We start from the raw sequence: 18,750 nt of genomic DNA on the forward strand, positions 1-18,750 counted from the left end.
CACGCGCAAAGGGCGTCGCGCCGAACGCTGCGCTATCGATCCGCACCCCTCAACTTGCTCCTGCCCTTCTCGCCATCTTACTTAGGGGCACGACCGAAAGACTCTCACCTCCTTCAACTTTATCTACTCCGCGACAACCCTGACGCCAAGGAACTGTTGCTTTACGGACAAATGTCAGATCCAGAGAATACCGCGGGCGCTAGAACGGCCACGGGTGTGTCGGGCCGTTGGCTCCACCACTTCCGGGGCTTTACGGAGCAAATGCGCCTGCGCGCCTTCTCCGCCGGCCTGTGACACAAGCTGTAGAGTTGGCTTTGAACCAATGAAAAGGCAGCGCCTCTCTATCCCCGACCAATCAGCATTCGGAATAGAGAGTTTAACTCCTATTTAAAATGAAGACTTTGAATCTTAACGGCTGAGCTCTCGGGAGGACTTGGTTTCTTTGGATCGGAGGTGGGAGTCCACAGGTGCGTAGACCTGGGACATCTCTCTGGGGCGGGCGGGCGGGCTGGCTGGCAGGCGGGCGGGCGGGCGGACCGAGGGTGGCCTTTGCGGGTTGGTGGGAGGGAAGTGGTCTTGGGGATCGCTGGGTCAACGAGGGGTGGTCGGGGCGACAGAGCTTCCTTTTCCGTCCCCCCCGCCCCGTTCCTCCCTGCGCCCCCTCCCCCGCCCCCCGCGCTTTCCCTGCACCCTCCCTTCTGTGCTTGGATATCGATATGCCCTACAGCATGCCGCCTGGTGTTTATTGAACACCCGGAGTGAATGGGGTTGTGGGGGTGGGAGGGTTGCTTTCTGATGGGGTTCTCATGTTAAGTGAGCACCTGGGTAAGAAAGAATGCAAAATGTTTTTTTGCCGTCTTGGAATTTACGTTCTAGGGGTGGTGGGTGAGGAGACAGACGATAAACTAACAAGATAGCTTCCGATAGGGATGAGTACTAGAAGTGGGCTAGTTTGAATAGACTAGCCAGGAAAGGCCCTTGTCCGGGCAGGATGGATGAGTGGGTGAATAGATAAACCTGGAAGCCAGTGCTTCTCAAACCGTAGACCCTGGACTCCCTTTATCGGGATTACTTGAGCGTTCTAGTTAAAAATATGAACCCACCTAAGGGATCAGAGGGGCTTCCCAGGAGGCGCTATGAAGCAACTCAGCTTCGATCCCTGGCCCTCCCTGGAGGAGGGCATGGCAACCCGCTCCAGTATTCTTGCCTGGAGAATCCCATAGACAGAGAAGTCTGGTGGGTTAGAGTCCATAGAGTTGCACAGAGTTAGACTCGACCCATGCAAACAAGGGATCAGAAGTGCTTGGGCGTAGGGCTCAGGTGTTTGTATTTTTATCAAGCTCTACAAGTGATTCTGATGTTTTATTGAGAACTAGTGTATGCCCGGTGTATACTGGTCATCTGGGGATGTCTTTGAAACGCAGGGTCGTAATTTGTTAGGTCTAGAGTTGGGGTCCAAAGTCTCCGTTTCTAACAGTTGTCCTCCTGATGTACATGTGGCTACCATCCTTGACTTTGACTCATGTTTTCTTCTCATCCTTAACCTTCCGTGTTGTTTGAATTAAACGTGTTTCAGCAGCATACTCATTTCCTCTCCACTCTCCTTCATATGTGCGGGTAATTTGTAGGTTTGATGAAGGAAGGAGAAGTCTCCACCCACAGTGCTATTAAATCTGCTTTTCTATGTAGACTAGTAGGATCTCCAGTTTGAGGTGGAGGGATCTTATGCAGCTCGCCTGGACAAGAGACTCTCGAACTTGGCTGGAGTCCAGAATCACCTGAGAAACTGTCTTCTGTGGCTCTCTGCGGAATTCTGAAGCAGAGACTTAGTCCATTCTGTTTCATTATTCTTCCTGAGAAGGAAAAGTGTATTACCTGGAGCGAATGAATATTGGTAGCTTCTATAAAACCAGTGTCTGTAGAGCTATGTGATCTCATGAGTCAGCTGCTTGTAACTGTCAGGGAGAGTGAAGAAGGCACCACAGCATGGGTGAAATTACCGTTCACATGATATGAGAATGTATTTCCTTTTCTTGTCTATTTCCAAATGGCTGTTTAATATAAGGACTCCAGATTCTTTAGTCTGGTCTCCTCTTGCAGGTGGAGTTATTTGTTTGCTTTATAAAGTGGATGTGAAAGTGGGGGTCTGAAGAGTGCTTTCTGATTGGATTCTAGAATTTAGGGAGCAAGAGAAATGGATAAAAGTTTCTCTGGCCCAAGGATCCATATATCTGACTTGTTAGAGGGATCACTGGGCACAGTGTTGCAAATGGACCATAATGGGGCAAAGCTGAAAGCAGAGTGACCACTGGGAGCTTTTTGCAAATAATTGAAGGGAGAGAAAATTGTGGTTTGACCAGGTGGGAGTAGGAAAGGTTGTGAGCAGTGATTTTCAAAATAGAGCCTGTAGGATACGCTGATGGCTTAGATACAGGGTTTGAGGGAGAACCATGTAAAAGATTATAAGACTTTAGACTTGAGCAACTGGCAGGATGGAGAGAGCAGGTTAAGGGGAATGAGTATTGGGAGGAAGCAGGACGTCAGTTGGGGACAGGTTAAGATTGTGATGCCACTCAGATTACCAGGTGGTAGGAGTTCAGAGGGGAGCTTTGGGCTTGAGATGGAAATTTGGGGGTCCTCAGGCTGTGGATGGTATTAAAAGCTGGGGAAGAAGAGGTTTCATTTGGTGTGTTGGGTTGAGATGCCTGGCAGGCTTTCCTGGGGCATGCTCAGCAGGTGATAGAGAGCCTGGCAGGAGAGGAGAGGGCAGAAGGCACCAATTTGCAATCTCCTAATAGAGATGTTTAGAGCCCTGGGGCCCTAGGAAGGTGTAGACAGAGAGTGGGGAATCCCTTCCACGGTTACCCTAGACACTGATTGGTGGCACAGGTGAGGCTCATCAGCCAAGGTGTTTGCTTTGGGACAGCTAGTAGACAAGTCTGTGCAGGAATAGTGTGCAGGGGACCCCCTGGAATGCCAGGAATGCTCTTGAGGGGAAGGCTGAGAATTGACCTTTGACCTTTGGATCTGGCAACAGTCGCGTCTGCCCTCTGCCCACCCTCTGCCCGGAGCCTGGTGGGGATGAAAACCCTGTGAGAGGGAGCCTGCAGCCCGGTGAGGGAGGTGATTGAGACAACTGTTGCCCAGTTCTGCTGCTGAAAGGGGAGGCCAGAGATGTGGTCATAGTTTGAGTCAATTTAAGGGTAAAGAGGACTTTTTTTTTTAATTTAAAGGCAGCACTTAAGGAAGCCGGCCTGTAGACTGATGGAAGGGATTCATTAGAGAGATGATGAGAGAGTGGGGTAACTCAGTTCAGGAGTGGGGTTGGAGTACCAGGCAGGGGAGAGGATGGGATGCAGTGTGTGAGGGGAAAGAAAGGCCCCACACCTGAACCTGATCTAAACCCCATACTTGTGCTCTGTCACAGGAGAAAATGCCGCTCCCTTATCAGCCTTCATGGACAACAAATCATGTCAGATTCTGTGTGATGCTGAGGCGTTCTCATCAGGATTTTTAACCCTGATCCAGTGTGACGCTTTGAAGCAGATGGATTTTTACAAATTAAAGGTGGTTCTTTTTTTCTTTTCAGGCATCATGGACAGATGTAAAGAAAACTGCATCTCAGGGCCTAAGGTAAATTGAATAATCAGGAATCTCAGATCCCTTTTATAAGACCCAAAGGGAAGTTGGGTTTAAGCCTAGAGTTGTTGTCACCTTTCCTTTGAGATGTGACTGCGGTTCCTCCACCGCGGCCCTGGGTGGGAACTCGTTGCTTTTCTCAGCATTCAACAAGGCTCTGCTGCTTCTCTCCGTGTAACTTTTATTTCGCTCTAACTTTCTGAAGAGCCTGTGTTTGTTTCCTCTTTCGCCTCAGATCCGTTTTGTGAGTACTTGGAAACTGAAACACTAGTAAATCAATAGTAATTAGCTTTGGGGACTATTAAAACTGTGTTCATCATTATTTAAAAAATTACATAATGAGCTTTTTGTGGAACATGTGGCAAATATAAAACTTCACACAAAAATAATCACTATTGAATATTTGATATGTTTAGAGAAAAGACTGAAAAAATACAGATATTGTTGAAATTTCAGTGGAATTGGGATTTTAGTATAAAGTTTCTGAATTGTAGCTTCTCGCTAAAGAATAATTCCCAAGTCCCTGAGAATTCTTCGAAAGTGTTTAATGCCTCCCTTCTTAGAAAAAAGTTTAGTTAATGAACATTTTTTTTAATGGGGACATGACTTTCAGGGGTAGAGTGTTGGGGAGCGGGTAGGAGGTGTCGTTCAGGTATTTCAACCCTATACTAACTGTATTGTCTGCAAGTGCTGATTCCAGTCGGTTTCCCTGTCCATCTGTTATCATTGCTGCTGCTGCTAAGTCGCTTCAGTCATGTCTGACTCTGTGCGACCCCATAGATGGCAGCCCACCAGGCTCCTCCGTCCCTGGGATTCTCCAGGCAAGAATACTGGAATGGGTTGCCATTTCCTTCTCCAGTGACAGTCATCATATTGTGATATTAGAAGACAGACCTTTGGAATACTCTCAAGATACTCAGCTTTCCTTCATGAAGACCATCACATTCCTTTTTCCTCCCCAATCTAGACTGCAGTTCCACTTAGTGATGGCCCAAAACGTGTTCCAGTGGCTCAGCAGTTTCCCTCTCAGAATCCGGTGTCTGTGAACAGTGGCCAGGCTCAGCGCGTCCTGTGTCCCACAAATTCCTCACAGCGTGTTCCTTCACAAGCACAGAAGCTAGTCTCCATCCAGAAACCAGTACAGACCCTGAAGCAGAAGCCACCGCAGGCAGCCAGCGCCCCTCGTCCTGTCATCAGGCCGCCAAGTAACACCCAGAAGAGCAAACAACCCCAGCCACCAGCGCCTGGTAAGCAGTCTTCTTAGGCTCATTGGAGAGCCATTCTTTTATTTGCTAAAAAAAAAAACACTCCCACATATACAGATGTGTGTTTACTATTTGGAACCCTAGCTTTTACGTCATTTCTACTGAGGATGGGGAGAGCATCTGATGTCGGGGTGAAGTAACAAGTCTACTGTGGGCCAGGCCTGACCCCCACCCTCCTGAAAGAGGTGGGCAGTCAGGGAAGACACAACAGCAGCCCCGTATTCTTTAGATTGCTTATTGGGGCAGAGGGGATTCTTTTAGCAAGTACACTTGAAACTGAAAAATTCCAGGGTTCTGGAGCATGGAGGGAAGTGCTGGGGGTTGGGGGAGTGAGTGGACTGAGGCAGGCAGGACGAGGTCAGGGTGGGCACTGTCGGCCTCAGCAGGGCTCTGTCCCCTATGTACTGGGAAGCTGCTGAAAGGTTTTTGAGCAGAGAAGGGGCTGACTTGCCTCTTAGAGAAAGCTTATCTGGATATGTGGGATCAATTGAAGAGTAGCCATGCTGGACCCAGGGGTACCAGGTAGGGGGGAGGCCATTGGGTTTTGTCTCCAGTATTGCAGGGGCCTGAGCTGGGTCGGTGTTAATAGTTATTATTTCCCAATTGTTGAGTGCTCCATAGCAGGCTTTCTTCATGCATGTTGTGTCATTATGTCCTCGTAAGCACTCTACAGAGGCGTAGTTTCTACCTCGATTTTGTGGAGGAGGAAGCTAAGACTTCGAAGCATTAACTTATTCCAACACAGCCAGGGCAGAGTGAGTCAGACAGATTTGAGAGCTCACTTAGGATGCCAGCTTGACAGAATGGGGCAGTAAGCCAGACATGGGGACGGTGGTTATACCGGTGGCATTAAACCATTAAACCGAGATCGTGAACTGTGGAGGGAAAGACTACAGTTTAGACCTGAATTCAAAAATCTCACCAGAGCAAACTGTGCTACTCTTGGAGGTTGAAGTGCTGGAAATACGCAAGTAGAAATGTCCAGTGTAATTTCCCCTTGGCTGCTAACACAGTGGAAGGAGGGTGGTGGTTGGCTTATGTTTTGTTGCACATTGTCTGATGCTGACCCACCTCCTGGGTAAGAGGTGATGAATTGTTATGAATGGGAAGACTGGTAACTCTGTTTAGAAGCTCTTCATTTAGAAACTGAGGCTCCAGGGAGAATCTACACAGCCTTGGGTTTTTAGATTATCTGAGGGCCTATGATGTCTCTGCTTATCTTTTACTCTCAGAGCTTTATACAGACTTCAGATGGCAGGAGTCAGGTTACAGTGTAGTCGTCTTTTTTTTTCCTTTTTAAAATAAACCAAAAATAGTCCAGATCTGTCATTCTGGGCATACCACTGATATTTTGGTGACTACTCTTTGATTCATCTCTAATCAAAGACTGTTAACTTATTCTATTTAGGAAGTAATCCTGAGAAGGAAGTGGCATCAAAACAAAAAAATGAAGAATCAAAAAAGTAAGTTTTATCTTATGTCCAAAGTTCTGTACCATCATTCTCCTAGAACATACTAATGTCATTTAATTGCAAATTTAGTTATAGGAACAGACCTGTTAAAAATAGACCTTTGTACTTTCACTTGGAAATTTGGAACATCTATAGTTTCTAAATCTTCAAAGAGAGAAGGGATTTTAATGATGTTTATGAGAGACTCGAGTTTTTCTTACTGCTTTTCACATTTAGAAAGGACTTATATTTGACCTAGAATCTGTTACAGAAATCAAGTGAAACTTCCTCTCGACCCTCAGAAGTAACTACTGCATACAGTTTCTGTATGCTTCTCTGCTACTTCTAATAAAGAGGTGGCAGTTAAACAACAAAATGCGGTCCTCTTGCAGCCCTATGGACAAATACTTGACTGTAGAGTACTTTGAAAGTATTGATGCACTTACTATATTTGTTCTTCATAAAAAGCTTGGCTGTATTTTCCCTTGCTCTCAGTCTCTGAACTGTCTAGATGCTAGCCACAGCCTTTTTTGCTCTATCTGCCTACCAGAAACTTTCTGAGTCTCATCCAGTGGTTCCCAGCCCACTGTCCTGTAGGCTCCATCCTGTTTGCTTTCCCAGAGTGGTTCTCCACCACAGAGAGTGGTGGCGTCTCCACGGCGAGAGGAGGCCATTTGAAAGAGGTTCCCAGTTGTTTCTGGAACCTTCTTGCTTCTCCAGTTCCTCATCCAATCCTCCTGTGGTCTTAGCATTGTTGCTAATAGGTCTGTGCTGAGAGCATAGTACTGTCTCAGAACACTTCCCAGCAAGTGCCTCAGCTCCAGAAGTCCAGATTTTTCCCTGTCACAGACTCATTCAGAGGAGGCTATGGTTTGGTTCTTGCCGAGGATACGTGCTGAATACCACTTTGAGTATAGAATTATTGATAGGACTGGGATGTCTGCTACTCATTAATATACCTCATTAGAAAGGATGTGTTTTCTTCACACTTTAAAATGTTCAATTCTTCCCCAGAAGGCAATGGGCTTTGGAAGATTTTGAAATTGGTCGCCCGCTGGGTAAAGGAAAGTTTGGTAATGTTTATTTGGCGAGAGAAAAACAAAGCAAGTTTATTCTGGCTCTTAAAGTATTATTCAAAGCTCAGCTGGAGAAGGCCGGCGTTGAGCATCAGCTGAGAAGAGAAGTAGAAATACAGTCGCATCTCAGGTAAGTCTTCAGATGATGTCCGGGAGAGTGGCGTACAGAACTTGGACTTCAATGTTTATGAACTACTTTGTAGAAGGCTGGCTTCATAGTACTGCAAAGAATGACTAAATTCATCATTTTTTCAAAGACTTATCCAGACTTAACTGCTGTGGTTTGGAAAAATTGCTTGAAGGTTTGTCTTGTTAATGGAGTAATTTACTGGACGAGTTTTGTTCTGTTTTGGTGGATAATTAAAGGAATGATACCTCTTATTTTGAGTTCAGGTTGCACACTGGTAGCCTATAGGTTGACTTTAGCCAGTGGATCTTTTTGTTTTCAGTGAATTAAAAAAAATCTCAGCTAGCCTGTGCTCAGCTGTCCAAAGTCCTCCACAGCACGTCTGCTGCCGTTATTGAACATGGTCTGTGTTGTCTGTCTCATGGAATTTGAGTTTCAAACTACTGTGGGAATGGCACGTCTTTTTTTTTCTTTCAATTTGCGGAGACTTAATATTTAGCTGAATTCTTTCCCCCTAAGAATATAGATGGTTCAAAGGAAGGAAATAGTCTTAACTAAACCTGAGGTCCAGGTTTAATACCTTGAAATGCATGTAAATTGATAGCAGTGTACATATTTTTCTTACAGTGGGTTCATAGCTTCATATTTTCAAGGGCAGTGGAAGGTGGGATCTGTGACCAGCAGCAGTTCTCACCACTGGTTTCACATGAGGGATCTGATACTCAGTACAGATGCCCCGCCATACCAGGTGTCCATCTTTCATTGCAGGCATCCAAACATCCTCAGACTATATGGTTATTTCCATGATGCTACCAGAGTCTACTTAATTTTGGAATACGCACCCCTCGGAGCTGTCTATAGAGAACTTCAGAAACTGTCAAAGTTTGATGAGCAGAGAACTGCCACGGTGAGTTTTCATTTACTGTCCAGACTAATTCTGTTTACTCTATACCTGTCCTACACAGTGCTGTACCTTTCATTATAGAATAGAGGGGGTTTCGTTTCATGGAAAGCTAGCTTAGTACAGGGGTCCCTCACCTCTGGGATCTAATGCCTGATGATCTGGGGTCAGGCTGATGTAATAATAATAGAAATGAAGCACACAATAAATGTAATGCACTTGAGTCATCCCGAAACCATCTGCCCTACCCCAGGTCTGTGGAAAAATTATCTTCCACAAAATTGGTCCTTGGTGCCAATACTGGCTTCAGCTCGGTTCAGTTCAGTTGCTCAGTCATGTCCGACTCTTTGCGACCCCAGTGAATTGCAGCATGCCAGGCCTCCCTGTCCATCACCAACTCCCAGAGTTCACCCAAACCCACGTCCGAGTCGGTGATGCCATCCAGCCATCTCATCCTCGGTCGTCCCCTTCTCCTCCTGCCCCCAATCCCTCCCAGCATCAGAGTCTTTTCCAATGAGTCAACTCTTCTCATGAGGTGGCCAAAGTACTGGAGTTTCAGCTTTAGCATCATTCCTTCCAATGAACACCCAGGACTGATCTCTTTCAGAATGGACTGGTTGGATCTCCTTTCAGTCCAAGGGACTCTCAAGAGTCTTCTCCAACACCACAGTTCAAAAGCATCAATTCTTCAGCACTCAGCTTTCTTCACAGTCCAACTCTCACATCCATACATGACTACTGGAAAAACTATAACCTTGACTAGTTGGACCTTTGTTGGCAAAGTATTGTCTCTGCTTTTGAATATGCTATCTAGGTTGGTCATAACTTTCCTTCCAAGGAGTAAGCGTCTCTTAATTTCATGGCTGCAATCACCATCTGCAGTGATTTTGGAGCCAAAAAAATAAAGTCTGACACTGTTTCTACTGTTTCCCCATCTATTTCCCATGAAGTGATGGGACCAGATGCCATGATGTTCATTTTCTGAATGTTGAGCTTTAAGCCAACTTTTTCACTCTCTACTTTCACTTTCATAAAGAGGCTTTTTAGTTCCTCTTCACTTTCTGCCATAAGGGTGGTGTCATCTGCATATCTGAGGTTATTGATATTTCTCCCGGCAATCTTGATTCCAGCTTGTGTTTCTTCCAGCCCAGTGTTTCTCATGATGTACTCTGCATATAAGTTAAATAAGCAGGGTGACAATATACAGCTTTGACGTACTCCTTTTCCTATTTGGAACCAGTCTGTTGTTCCATGTCCAGTTCTAACTGTTGCTTTCTGACCTGCATATAGGTTTCTCAAGAAGCAGGTCAGGTGGTCTGGTATTCCCATCTCTTTCAGAATTCTCCACAGTTTATTGTGATCTGCACAGTCAAAGGCTTTGGCATAGTCAATAAAGCAGAAATAGATGTTTTTCTGGAACTCTTTCTTTTTCCATGATCCAGCAGATGTTGGCAATTTGATCTCTGGTTCCTCTGCCTTCTCTAAAACCAGCTGGAACATCAGGAAGTTCACGGTTCATGTATTGCTGAAGCCTGGCTTGGAGAATTTTGAGCATTACTTTACTAGCGTGTGAGATGAGTGCAATTGTGCGGTAGTTGAGCATTCTTTGGCATTGCCCTTCTTTGGGATTGGAATGAAAACTGACCTTTTCCAGTCCTGTTGCCACTGCTGAGTTTTCCAAATTTGCTGGCATATTGAGTGCAGCACTTTCACAGCATCATCTTTTCAGGATTTGAAATAGCTCCACTGGAATTCCATCCCCTCCACTAGCTTTGTTCGTCGTGATGCTTTCTAAGGGTCACTTGACTTCACATTCCAGGATGTCTGGCTCTAGGTGAGTGATCACACCATCGTGATTATCTTGGTCGTGAAGATCTTTTCTGTACAGTTCTTCTGTGTATCCTTGCCACCTCTTCTTAATATCTTCTGCTTCTGTTAGGTCCATACCATTTCTGTCCTTTATTGAGCCCATCTTTGCATGAAATGTTCTCTTGTTATCTCTAATTTTCTTGAAGAAGAGATCTTTAGTCTTTCCCATTCTGTTGTTTTCCTCTATTTCTTTGCATTGATCACTGAGGAAGCCTTTCTTATCTCTTCTTGCTATTCTTTGGAACTCTGCATTCAGAAGCTTATATCTTTCCTTTTCTCGTTTGCTTTTCACTTCTCTTCACAGCTATTTGTAAGGCCTCCCCAGACAGCCATTTTGCTTAGGTACCTTATATACAGGTAAAATCAAATACCAAATGAAATCTTGTGGTTCATTTCCACAGCTGTTTCTGTGGAAATATATATAAATAGTTACCCTGTTCAAAAAAGAGAAGAATGTATTCTTGATTAGTTTTAGATTTACAGAACAATTGAAGATAGTGCAGACTTACTTTTTCCTTGCACATCTGACTTCTATTACTATTTTATATCTGTGGTACAACTGTTATAACTAATGGACCGCTGCTACTGCTAAGTTGCTTCAGTCATGTCCGACTCTGTGCGTCCCCATAGACAGCAGCCCACCAGGCTCCTCCGTCCCTGGGATTCTCCAGGCAAGAACCGTGGAGTGGGTTGCCATTTCCTTCTCCAATGCATAAAAGTGAAAGTGAGGTCGCTCAGTCGTGTCCGACTCTTCGCGACCCCGTGGACTGGAGCCTACCAGTCTCCTCCGTCCATGGGATTTTCCAGGCGAGAGTACTGGAGTGGGATGCCATCGCACTAGTACATAACTATTGTCTGAAATTCAGACTTAGATTCAGATTTCCTTTGTTTCTCATGATTAGATTCAGTTCAGTCGCTCAGTCGTGTTCGACTCTTTGTGACCCCATGAACTGTAGCACGCCAGGCCTCCCTGTCCATCACCAACTCCTGGAGTCCACCCAAACCCATGTCCATCGAGTTGATGATGCCATCCAACCATCTCATCCTCTGTCGTCCCCTTCTCCTCCTGCCCTCAATCTTTCCCAGCATCAGGGTCTTTTCCAATGAGTCAGCTCGTGCATCAGGTGGCCAAAGTATTGGGGTTTCAGCTTCAACATCAGTCGTTCCAATGAACACCTAGGACTGATCTCCTTTAGGATGGACTGGTTGGATCTCCTTGCATTCCAAGGGACTCGAGTCTTCTCCAACACCACAGTTCAAAAGCATCAATTCTTCAGCGCTCAGCTTTCTTTATAGTCCAACTGTCATATCCACACATGACCAATGGACAAACCATAGCCTTGTCTAGACGGACCTTTGTTGGCAAAGTAATGTCTCTGCTTTTGAATATGCTATCTAGGTTGGTCATAACTTTAGATTAGGGTCATGGGTTTTGGGAGGAAGGTCAGAGGTGAAAGGCATTCTCTGAGGATACAAGCTACTGACCTGACTCATCCCCAGGTGTTGGTCTTGACCACCCGGCTGGGGTAGTGTTTGTCAGGCTTCTCCTCTGTAGAGTTACTCTCTCTCCCTTTTCAGAGGAACAGCTCTTCTCCTACAGGGCAGGGTATCGACATGTATTACTTGGAACTCTGTACTACAGAGCTGTCTTTTCTCCCTTATTGATTTCCTCAAATATTTATGAATATGGACGCTTGATACTTTGAGGATAATCTAATAGCACTTTGCTCTCATTGTTTGTTCCAGATTTGGCCTCCGGCTGCTCTTTTACACAGTGCCTGTGTCCTTCTGACCTGTCCCCATCATTGTGGGGAGTCTGGGCCTGTGTTTTTTTTAAAAGCACTTTCTGTTTGTCGGTGCCATAAGGTGCTCTGGCTTCGTCTTACACATTTTCTAAGTCTTAGAATTCGTTATTTCTCTAAGGAGCTTTGCTTCCTTTTATTGGAAAATGTTATTAGAAGCCTTGATCTGGGTGCTGGATATGCTCATTGCTACTGTTACCACTTCTGGGCTTTCAGCTGAAAGAGAGCATTGAGGTGTGTATTGTAATCTCGGTATCTGCATGTATATGAAAGTATTCATAATTATCCACCTATATCTATAGTATCTATAGTAAACATGAGTCCCTTATCACATGGATCATTTTACTCTCCTCCCTTGCTTATCATAGCCTCCACTCCAACACTGAGAAACTTGGATTCCAGCATCGGCCATCCTTTTATCCAATTCCAGTGTTCATGTGTAGTGGTGTCAGAATTGTTAACCAGTTACCCTTGTGGGAAACAACCGTATGCATTGAGGTTCGTCTGTATCCTCTCAGGGTTTGATGGTTCATTTCTCTTTATTGGTGAATAATACTCCATCATAGGGCTCTACCTTGGTTTATTGCTTCATTTGTTGAAGGGTATCTTGGTTGCTTCTAGTCTTCATAAACAGTTGCATGTGGCTTTTTGTGGGACACAAGTTTTCATATCTGCTGGGTAGATACCTAGGAGGGTGCTTGCTGGCTTGTACCTAAGTCTGCGTTTAGCTTTGTGGAAACTGTCAGCAGTTTCTGCAGTGGATTTGCCTACCATCTGTGCATTCCTGCCCACGCATGCATGCCTGTGGCTCCCCACCAGCAAGTGGTGCTGGCGTGCTTTTTGAGTTTCAGTTTTCCCAGTAAGTGTACAGCAGTGTCTCATTGCTTTAATTCACAGTTCTCTAATAACATACAAGGTTGAGCATCTTTTCAGGTGTTTATTTTCCATCTCTGTAGCATCTTTGAGGTCTGGTCAGACCTTTGAAAGTGAAGTTGCTCAGTCATGTCCAGCTCTTAGTGACTCCATGGACTGTACAGTTCACCAGGCCAGGATACTGGAGTGGGTAGCCTTCCCTTCTCCAAGGGATCTTCCCAACCCGGGGACCGAACCCAGGTTCAGCCCTTTGGCCCATTAAAAATTTTTTTGTTGTCTTACTGAGTTTTAAGAATCCGCATGTATTTGTGATATGAGTCCTTTATCATGTGTTTTACAAACATTTTCTCCCCTTCTGTGCCTTGTGCTTTCCTTCGCTTAACTGTGTCTTTCATGGGCAGACATTTTTAATCTTAAAATCCAACATATCAGGTTTTTGTTTTGCCTTTTTCTTTTTTTCATGGATTGTACTCTTCTTTATTAATGTGAAAACTGTTTGAAGACGTTGTCTTAATTTGGACTGTTTTTTGTTGAATTAGCAGATGAAGGGCCTATAGAATGGTGGTTACTTTGTTCTGTTTTTTGGTGGAGGTCTCTGGGTAGTATGTACACTTATCTTTTTGGCATTGATCTAAATGGCATTAAATTCAAGTGGTTTTACTTTTATCGTCTACTGAAATCACAGCACTGTTGGTGAATGACCCCTCTGGTTCTGTCTGTGCAGTGAAGACATACTATTTCAACTTAAATATTTGCCCTTTGGTTAAGTAGAAATCTATTTTATTTGCTTTTTAAATATTAACTAGGCAAGGTAGTTTCTTCTTTAATTGGCAAGTAATGTTTGTACTCAGTTTTCTTCAATCTAGTGGAGTTTACTTTGGTGTAAACGGATAGCTGTTTGAAAGGAAGTAAAAGATTGGTTCTTTCTAGATTCCCTAGTAGTTTACACACACACACACCTGTTTTTACACACACACACACACACACACCTGTTTTTCTTTCCTAATTAATTAAAACTAGTTCTGGAGAAGTGTTAGGGACCTTTACACATAATCCATAATCTTAATGTGGGCGTGTGGAGGGGGTGGATGCAGAGAGCGCTGGTTCCTGCCGGGTTGGAGCAGGGGCAGCCCATTGTCGTCTGGAATCCTACCGTATCCTCTTCGAGCATCACCCACTTTGGTGCAGGAGACGAGCTTTCTTTGCCTTTGCTTTCAGTTTATTTATGGTTTATTTAAGTTTATGGTCTAAATTTTGGTCTCTGCCTTTTGGCTGAAAGCAATGAAAAATGTCCTTTCTGATAATAACATCTGGTTTGTACCCCTTCATCTGGTAAACCTTTTTGGCATAACATAATGTTCAGTCCTATTTAGAATTACTTTTTGAGAAACCAACACTTCTCAAACGTCAGTCAGAACTAAATATACTCAATATATTAGAAAACAATTCTCATTTACATGTTAAAGCAAATCCTGGGCTTGCTTAAGTTTATAGCTTCAAACAAACCCTTCTGTTGTAATTTTGCCTTAGTTTTAAAAATGGGGATGGACTATAAAGTTTTTCTTTTTTAAGAATGTTAAAAATTGTTTACAGGCCCGACTCCCTCATTTGTACCAGTTTTTCAATATTGTCATAATTCATGGCTTCTGGGCCATAACTTGCCAGGTGGGGATGTAGTGGTACCTTGGTGTCCTCCTGTCTTTCGGCGTCGCACCTGCTGTGTGAGCAGATAACCTAGCACAGAGTCACTTGTACTTCACACTGAACACTAAATTGGTTTGTTTTCTTCTAGAGTCATCCACTGTCTCTAGTTTTTGCTTTCAAATCTACAGAACATGTTAAAATCTATGTTGAGTTTCCTTTCTGAAGAGATGTCTAAAATTAACTTGTGTTATATAAATCTAAAACGGATTTCCAATACTTTTTGTTTTAATAGTATATCACAGAATTGGCAAATGCCTTGTCTTACTGTCATTCAAAGAGAGTTATTCACAGAGACATTAAGCCAGAGAACCTGCTCCTTGGATCAGCTGGAGAGCTTAAGATCGCCGATTTTGGGTGGTCGGTACATGCCCCATCCTCCAGGTATATAACTTCAGAGATGGAACTTGTTTGTTTGGTTTAGCAAAAGCCTAGGGGCTAATGAGCTAAATAGTAAAATATTTACTATAAGTAAATGTAAGCATAGATGTTGTGGGCGGTTGGGTCAGGTAACTGACATACATGCTTTGGAGTAATTTAGGCCTGGCAGGAAACTAGTGTCTTCAAGAATATTTTTACTGTGCAGCCATTTGTGGATGTTTATCCTGGGGTTACGGAGAAGGCAATGGCACCCCACTCCAGTACTCTTGCCTGGAAAATCCCATGGACGGAGGAGCCTGGTAGGCTGCAGTCCATGAGGTCGCTAAGAGTCAGACCTGACTGAGCGACTTTGCTTTGACTTTTCACTTTCATGCATTGGAGAAGGAAATGGCAAGCCACTCCAGTATTCTTGCCTGGAGAATCCCAGGGATGGAGAATGCTGGTGGGCTGCCATCTATAGGGTTGCACAGAGTCAGACACGACTGAAGCAACTTAGCGGCAGCAGCAACCTGGGGTTAAAGATGCATACTATCCTTAGAGTTCAGTGAAGGGGACAAATAGGTAAAAGATATGACAAGTGTATCACAGAATGAAATGCAGTGTGTAGAGGGGGAACAACACCTGACTGACGGGGAGGGAAACTCCACTGCCTCCAGGGCCAGGAGACACGAGTTCTATGAGTTCTGAGGGCAGCACCTGCAGAGCTCTAGAACTGGGAGCTTAAAGGAACCAAACTAGTTTGGATGGAGCTTTCAGACTGGTGGGTAAAGATTCTTTGGTCTGCTCCTGTCAACAGAGCAGTCCTTTCCTATCTCCTCTTAAAGCAGAGAGACCAACCTATGAAACAATTTAAGTGAACTTTGCAAACAGAGCTAAAACATTTTCTCCTGTTTTTAGGCTGGGTTTCAATGAGCTTTTGAAACCATGTGTGAAGTAGGGCAATTAAAAGCATACATCTACTGCTAAGAGTTTGTCAGCTTTGGGGTAGGTCTTTAAAAAATTGTAATCAGACTACTTTAAAGCCAGTTTAAAAAACTGTATAGTCCAAAATGGATGCTGTTGAGTGTGAGATTTGTTTTTGATAGAGATCACTCCTAATTGTTTCCAGCAAGGCACTGAATCTGCTGTTGCAGTCTTTTTGTTTTGGGGAGAAAAAAATCTGGTTGTCACAAGTGGGAGCTGTTGGCCTCTGATGAGGCAAACAGCAATGGCTGTATGATCACAGGGCTAAGCTGGACCTTGGCCCGCCCAGTGGTGTCCTCACGACAGGAAAGCTGGCTGATCCTTTTCTAAAGAGGAAACCATATAAAATGTTGGTCACTTGGCCCAGCTTCCCATAGCTGGTTCGCTGTAAGAGCTCTCAGGTTACTGTGCTGTCTTCCAAGGCTCTTGATCTGGCCCTTCTCCCGAATCCAGTGGTGAGAGGCTAGGAGTCTGCGGTGGCAGCTCCTTTAGGTGAGCGAACATTTGTGCGCTTGCCAGGCACCAGTGGCGCCAAAGAATAACTGGTACAAGGCAGCAAAATCTGCCTAGCCTTCGCTCCTGTTTTGATGTCTGTTTCCAACCTCTGTTATAAAAACAGACATGCTGAATTGATCACCTGCCTATCCAGTGCCTATACTCCCAATAGTTGTTAACATTTTACCATATTGAGTGTGTCTACGTTTTGGTGAACCTTCAAAAAATAAGTGACAGACAGCATGCTTCATCCTTTGAGTGCTTCAGTAGTAGGCTAAGGACATTGTCCTGTATAATCACAGCCATTATCACACCTAAGAAACCTAGTCTTGTTAATATCTACTATTTAGTCCATGTTCAAATTTCCCTAGTTGTTCACACAGTTTTATAGTGGTGATACTTTAAATCTTATATATCATATAAGGAAGTTCTGGAATTAGACATATTTGGGGTGCCACATGATTGCTAACTGTGAGGTCTGGTACAGCACCCCGTCTAAAAATGGGTTTATAATAGCACCTGCTTTGTAGCACAGGAGCTAGCCTAGGAAAAGCGCTCAGTGTTAGTGGAATGGTTGGTGCCTTTGAGCAGCTGTCGTGATAATAGAAACAGTAGCACGTCAACCCGAGCCTGCCTGTATTTTCAGGAGGACCACCCTCTGCGGCACGCTGGACTACCTGCCCCCTGAGATGATTGAGGGCCGGATGCACGACGAGAAAGTGGACCTCTGGAGCCTTGGGGTGCTTTGCTATGAGTTCCTCGTCGGGAAGCCTCCTTTTGAGGCAGACACATACCAGGAGACCTACAGAAGAATATCACGGGTAAGGCCTCACTACAAAGGGACCCGTCGTTGTTAGAATTCCTTCCTTATCAGCCTTGACAGGAGGCTATGATCCGAGTATTTCTCGTGTTCTCTCTGAGCCACGTTGTGACTCTTGTCACTTACTGTGTACTCATCCAGGTGGAATTCACATTCCCTGACTGCGTGCCCGAGGGAGCCAGGGACCTCATTTCAAGACTATTGAAGCACAACCCCAGCCAGAGGCCCACCCTCAAAGAAGTACTTGAACACCCCTGGATCACAGCCAACTCAAAACCATCAAGTTGTCAGAAAAAAGAATCAACTAGCAAACAGTCTTAATCTTTGGGGGCAGAGATCCTTAGGCCAGGGCTGCCTTGTCCTGGAGCAGGGTGCTGGCATGTCTCCCCATGGCCTGCCCACCATCGAGACTCTACAGGACATGCTGCTGACGAGCAGGCAGTGCTCGGAGTCCCACTTCCTCAGACACGATACTCTGCAGCAGTGGGAGCAGCTGTGAGAATCGTGTTAACTTCACTGGTTATAGTATCAATCTGGAGGCAAGGTTTGAGGGCAGCCACCCCGCAGCCTGTTTGGAGTAAGGCGTCCTCGTGGAAGACGGACTCAGAGCCTGGCTGTGGGGAAGGGAGTCATGCCTAGTCCTGCCTTGACCCTTGAAACACTGTGCAATAACCTTCCCAGTCCTGTGTGTGTGTAACTTATCGGGTGGCCCAGTCTGGTAACGCTGTCAGAATGAACATGTGATTCTTCCTTTTAAATGTTAAAATAAAGACTTTTGTATAGACTTGTATCCATACCCTTCAGGACTGTTCGGTGTCTGTCCATCACCCCCACTTGGCCTGCTTGTGGGTCCTCAGTCACTCACCTGGTGAGACTGAGGCAGGAGCATGGGCTCGCCTCAGTCTTGGGGCACAGGGGTGTCTCAGCCCTTTCTAAATGGTAAAGACTTATTTTCTCCCATGGTGTTGATGTTTTTATAAAGTTCTCACACGGGTAACCTTGACATTAAAGTGCATCTCTCAGGAGTTCACATTCGACAGACACTTTGAGAAACGCTGGGTTATATCTGTCACTAGGTGGTGGGGAGGGGGAGGTCGGCAGGCCCATGGACATATGGGCCTTCCTTCATTCCCTTCCTTCCCTCATCCCTCGTCCTACACTCCTGGGGGTGGGGGAGGGAGGAAGAGTCAACCAGCAGGCACCTTGTGATGGGTTAGGTAACAGAAAGCGGGAGCAGGGCCCTGGGGAAGAAGCCTCTTGGTCGGACTTGAAAGACAGGATTTAAAGTTTAGAGGCAGGTGTGGAGGTCCTTGCAGCCTGAGGAGGGGCCTGCAGGAAATGTGACCCACTGGTGGGGGGAACTGGAAGTGGGGTGCTCTGCCGGGGA

The 18,750-nt window shown here is 45.1% G+C and overlaps 1 protein-coding gene across 1 annotated transcript; it reads left to right on the top strand.

Annotated features, from left to right (window-relative positions):
- The first annotated feature begins 415 nt into the window (after nucleotides 1-415).
- Nucleotides 416-18,003, top strand: AURKA (aurora kinase A). Its single transcript, XM_068987350.1, has 9 exons — nucleotides 416-467; nucleotides 3,590-3,633; nucleotides 4,607-4,886; nucleotides 6,313-6,367; nucleotides 7,370-7,561; nucleotides 8,327-8,465; nucleotides 14,940-15,088; nucleotides 17,190-17,364; nucleotides 17,505-18,003. The coding sequence occupies exons 2-9, from the start codon at nucleotides 3,595-3,597 to the stop codon at nucleotides 17,682-17,684; spliced, it is 1,209 nt and encodes a 402-aa protein (XP_068843451.1). The 5' UTR covers nucleotides 416-467; nucleotides 3,590-3,594; the 3' UTR covers nucleotides 17,685-18,003.
- The last annotated feature ends 747 nt before the right edge of the window (nucleotides 18,004-18,750 follow it).

This window comes from Capricornis sumatraensis, chromosome 15, assembly GCF_032405125.1.
Source record: "Capricornis sumatraensis isolate serow.1 chromosome 15, serow.2, whole genome shotgun sequence".
NCBI classification, from domain to species: domain Eukaryota; kingdom Metazoa; phylum Chordata; class Mammalia; order Artiodactyla; family Bovidae; genus Capricornis; species Capricornis sumatraensis.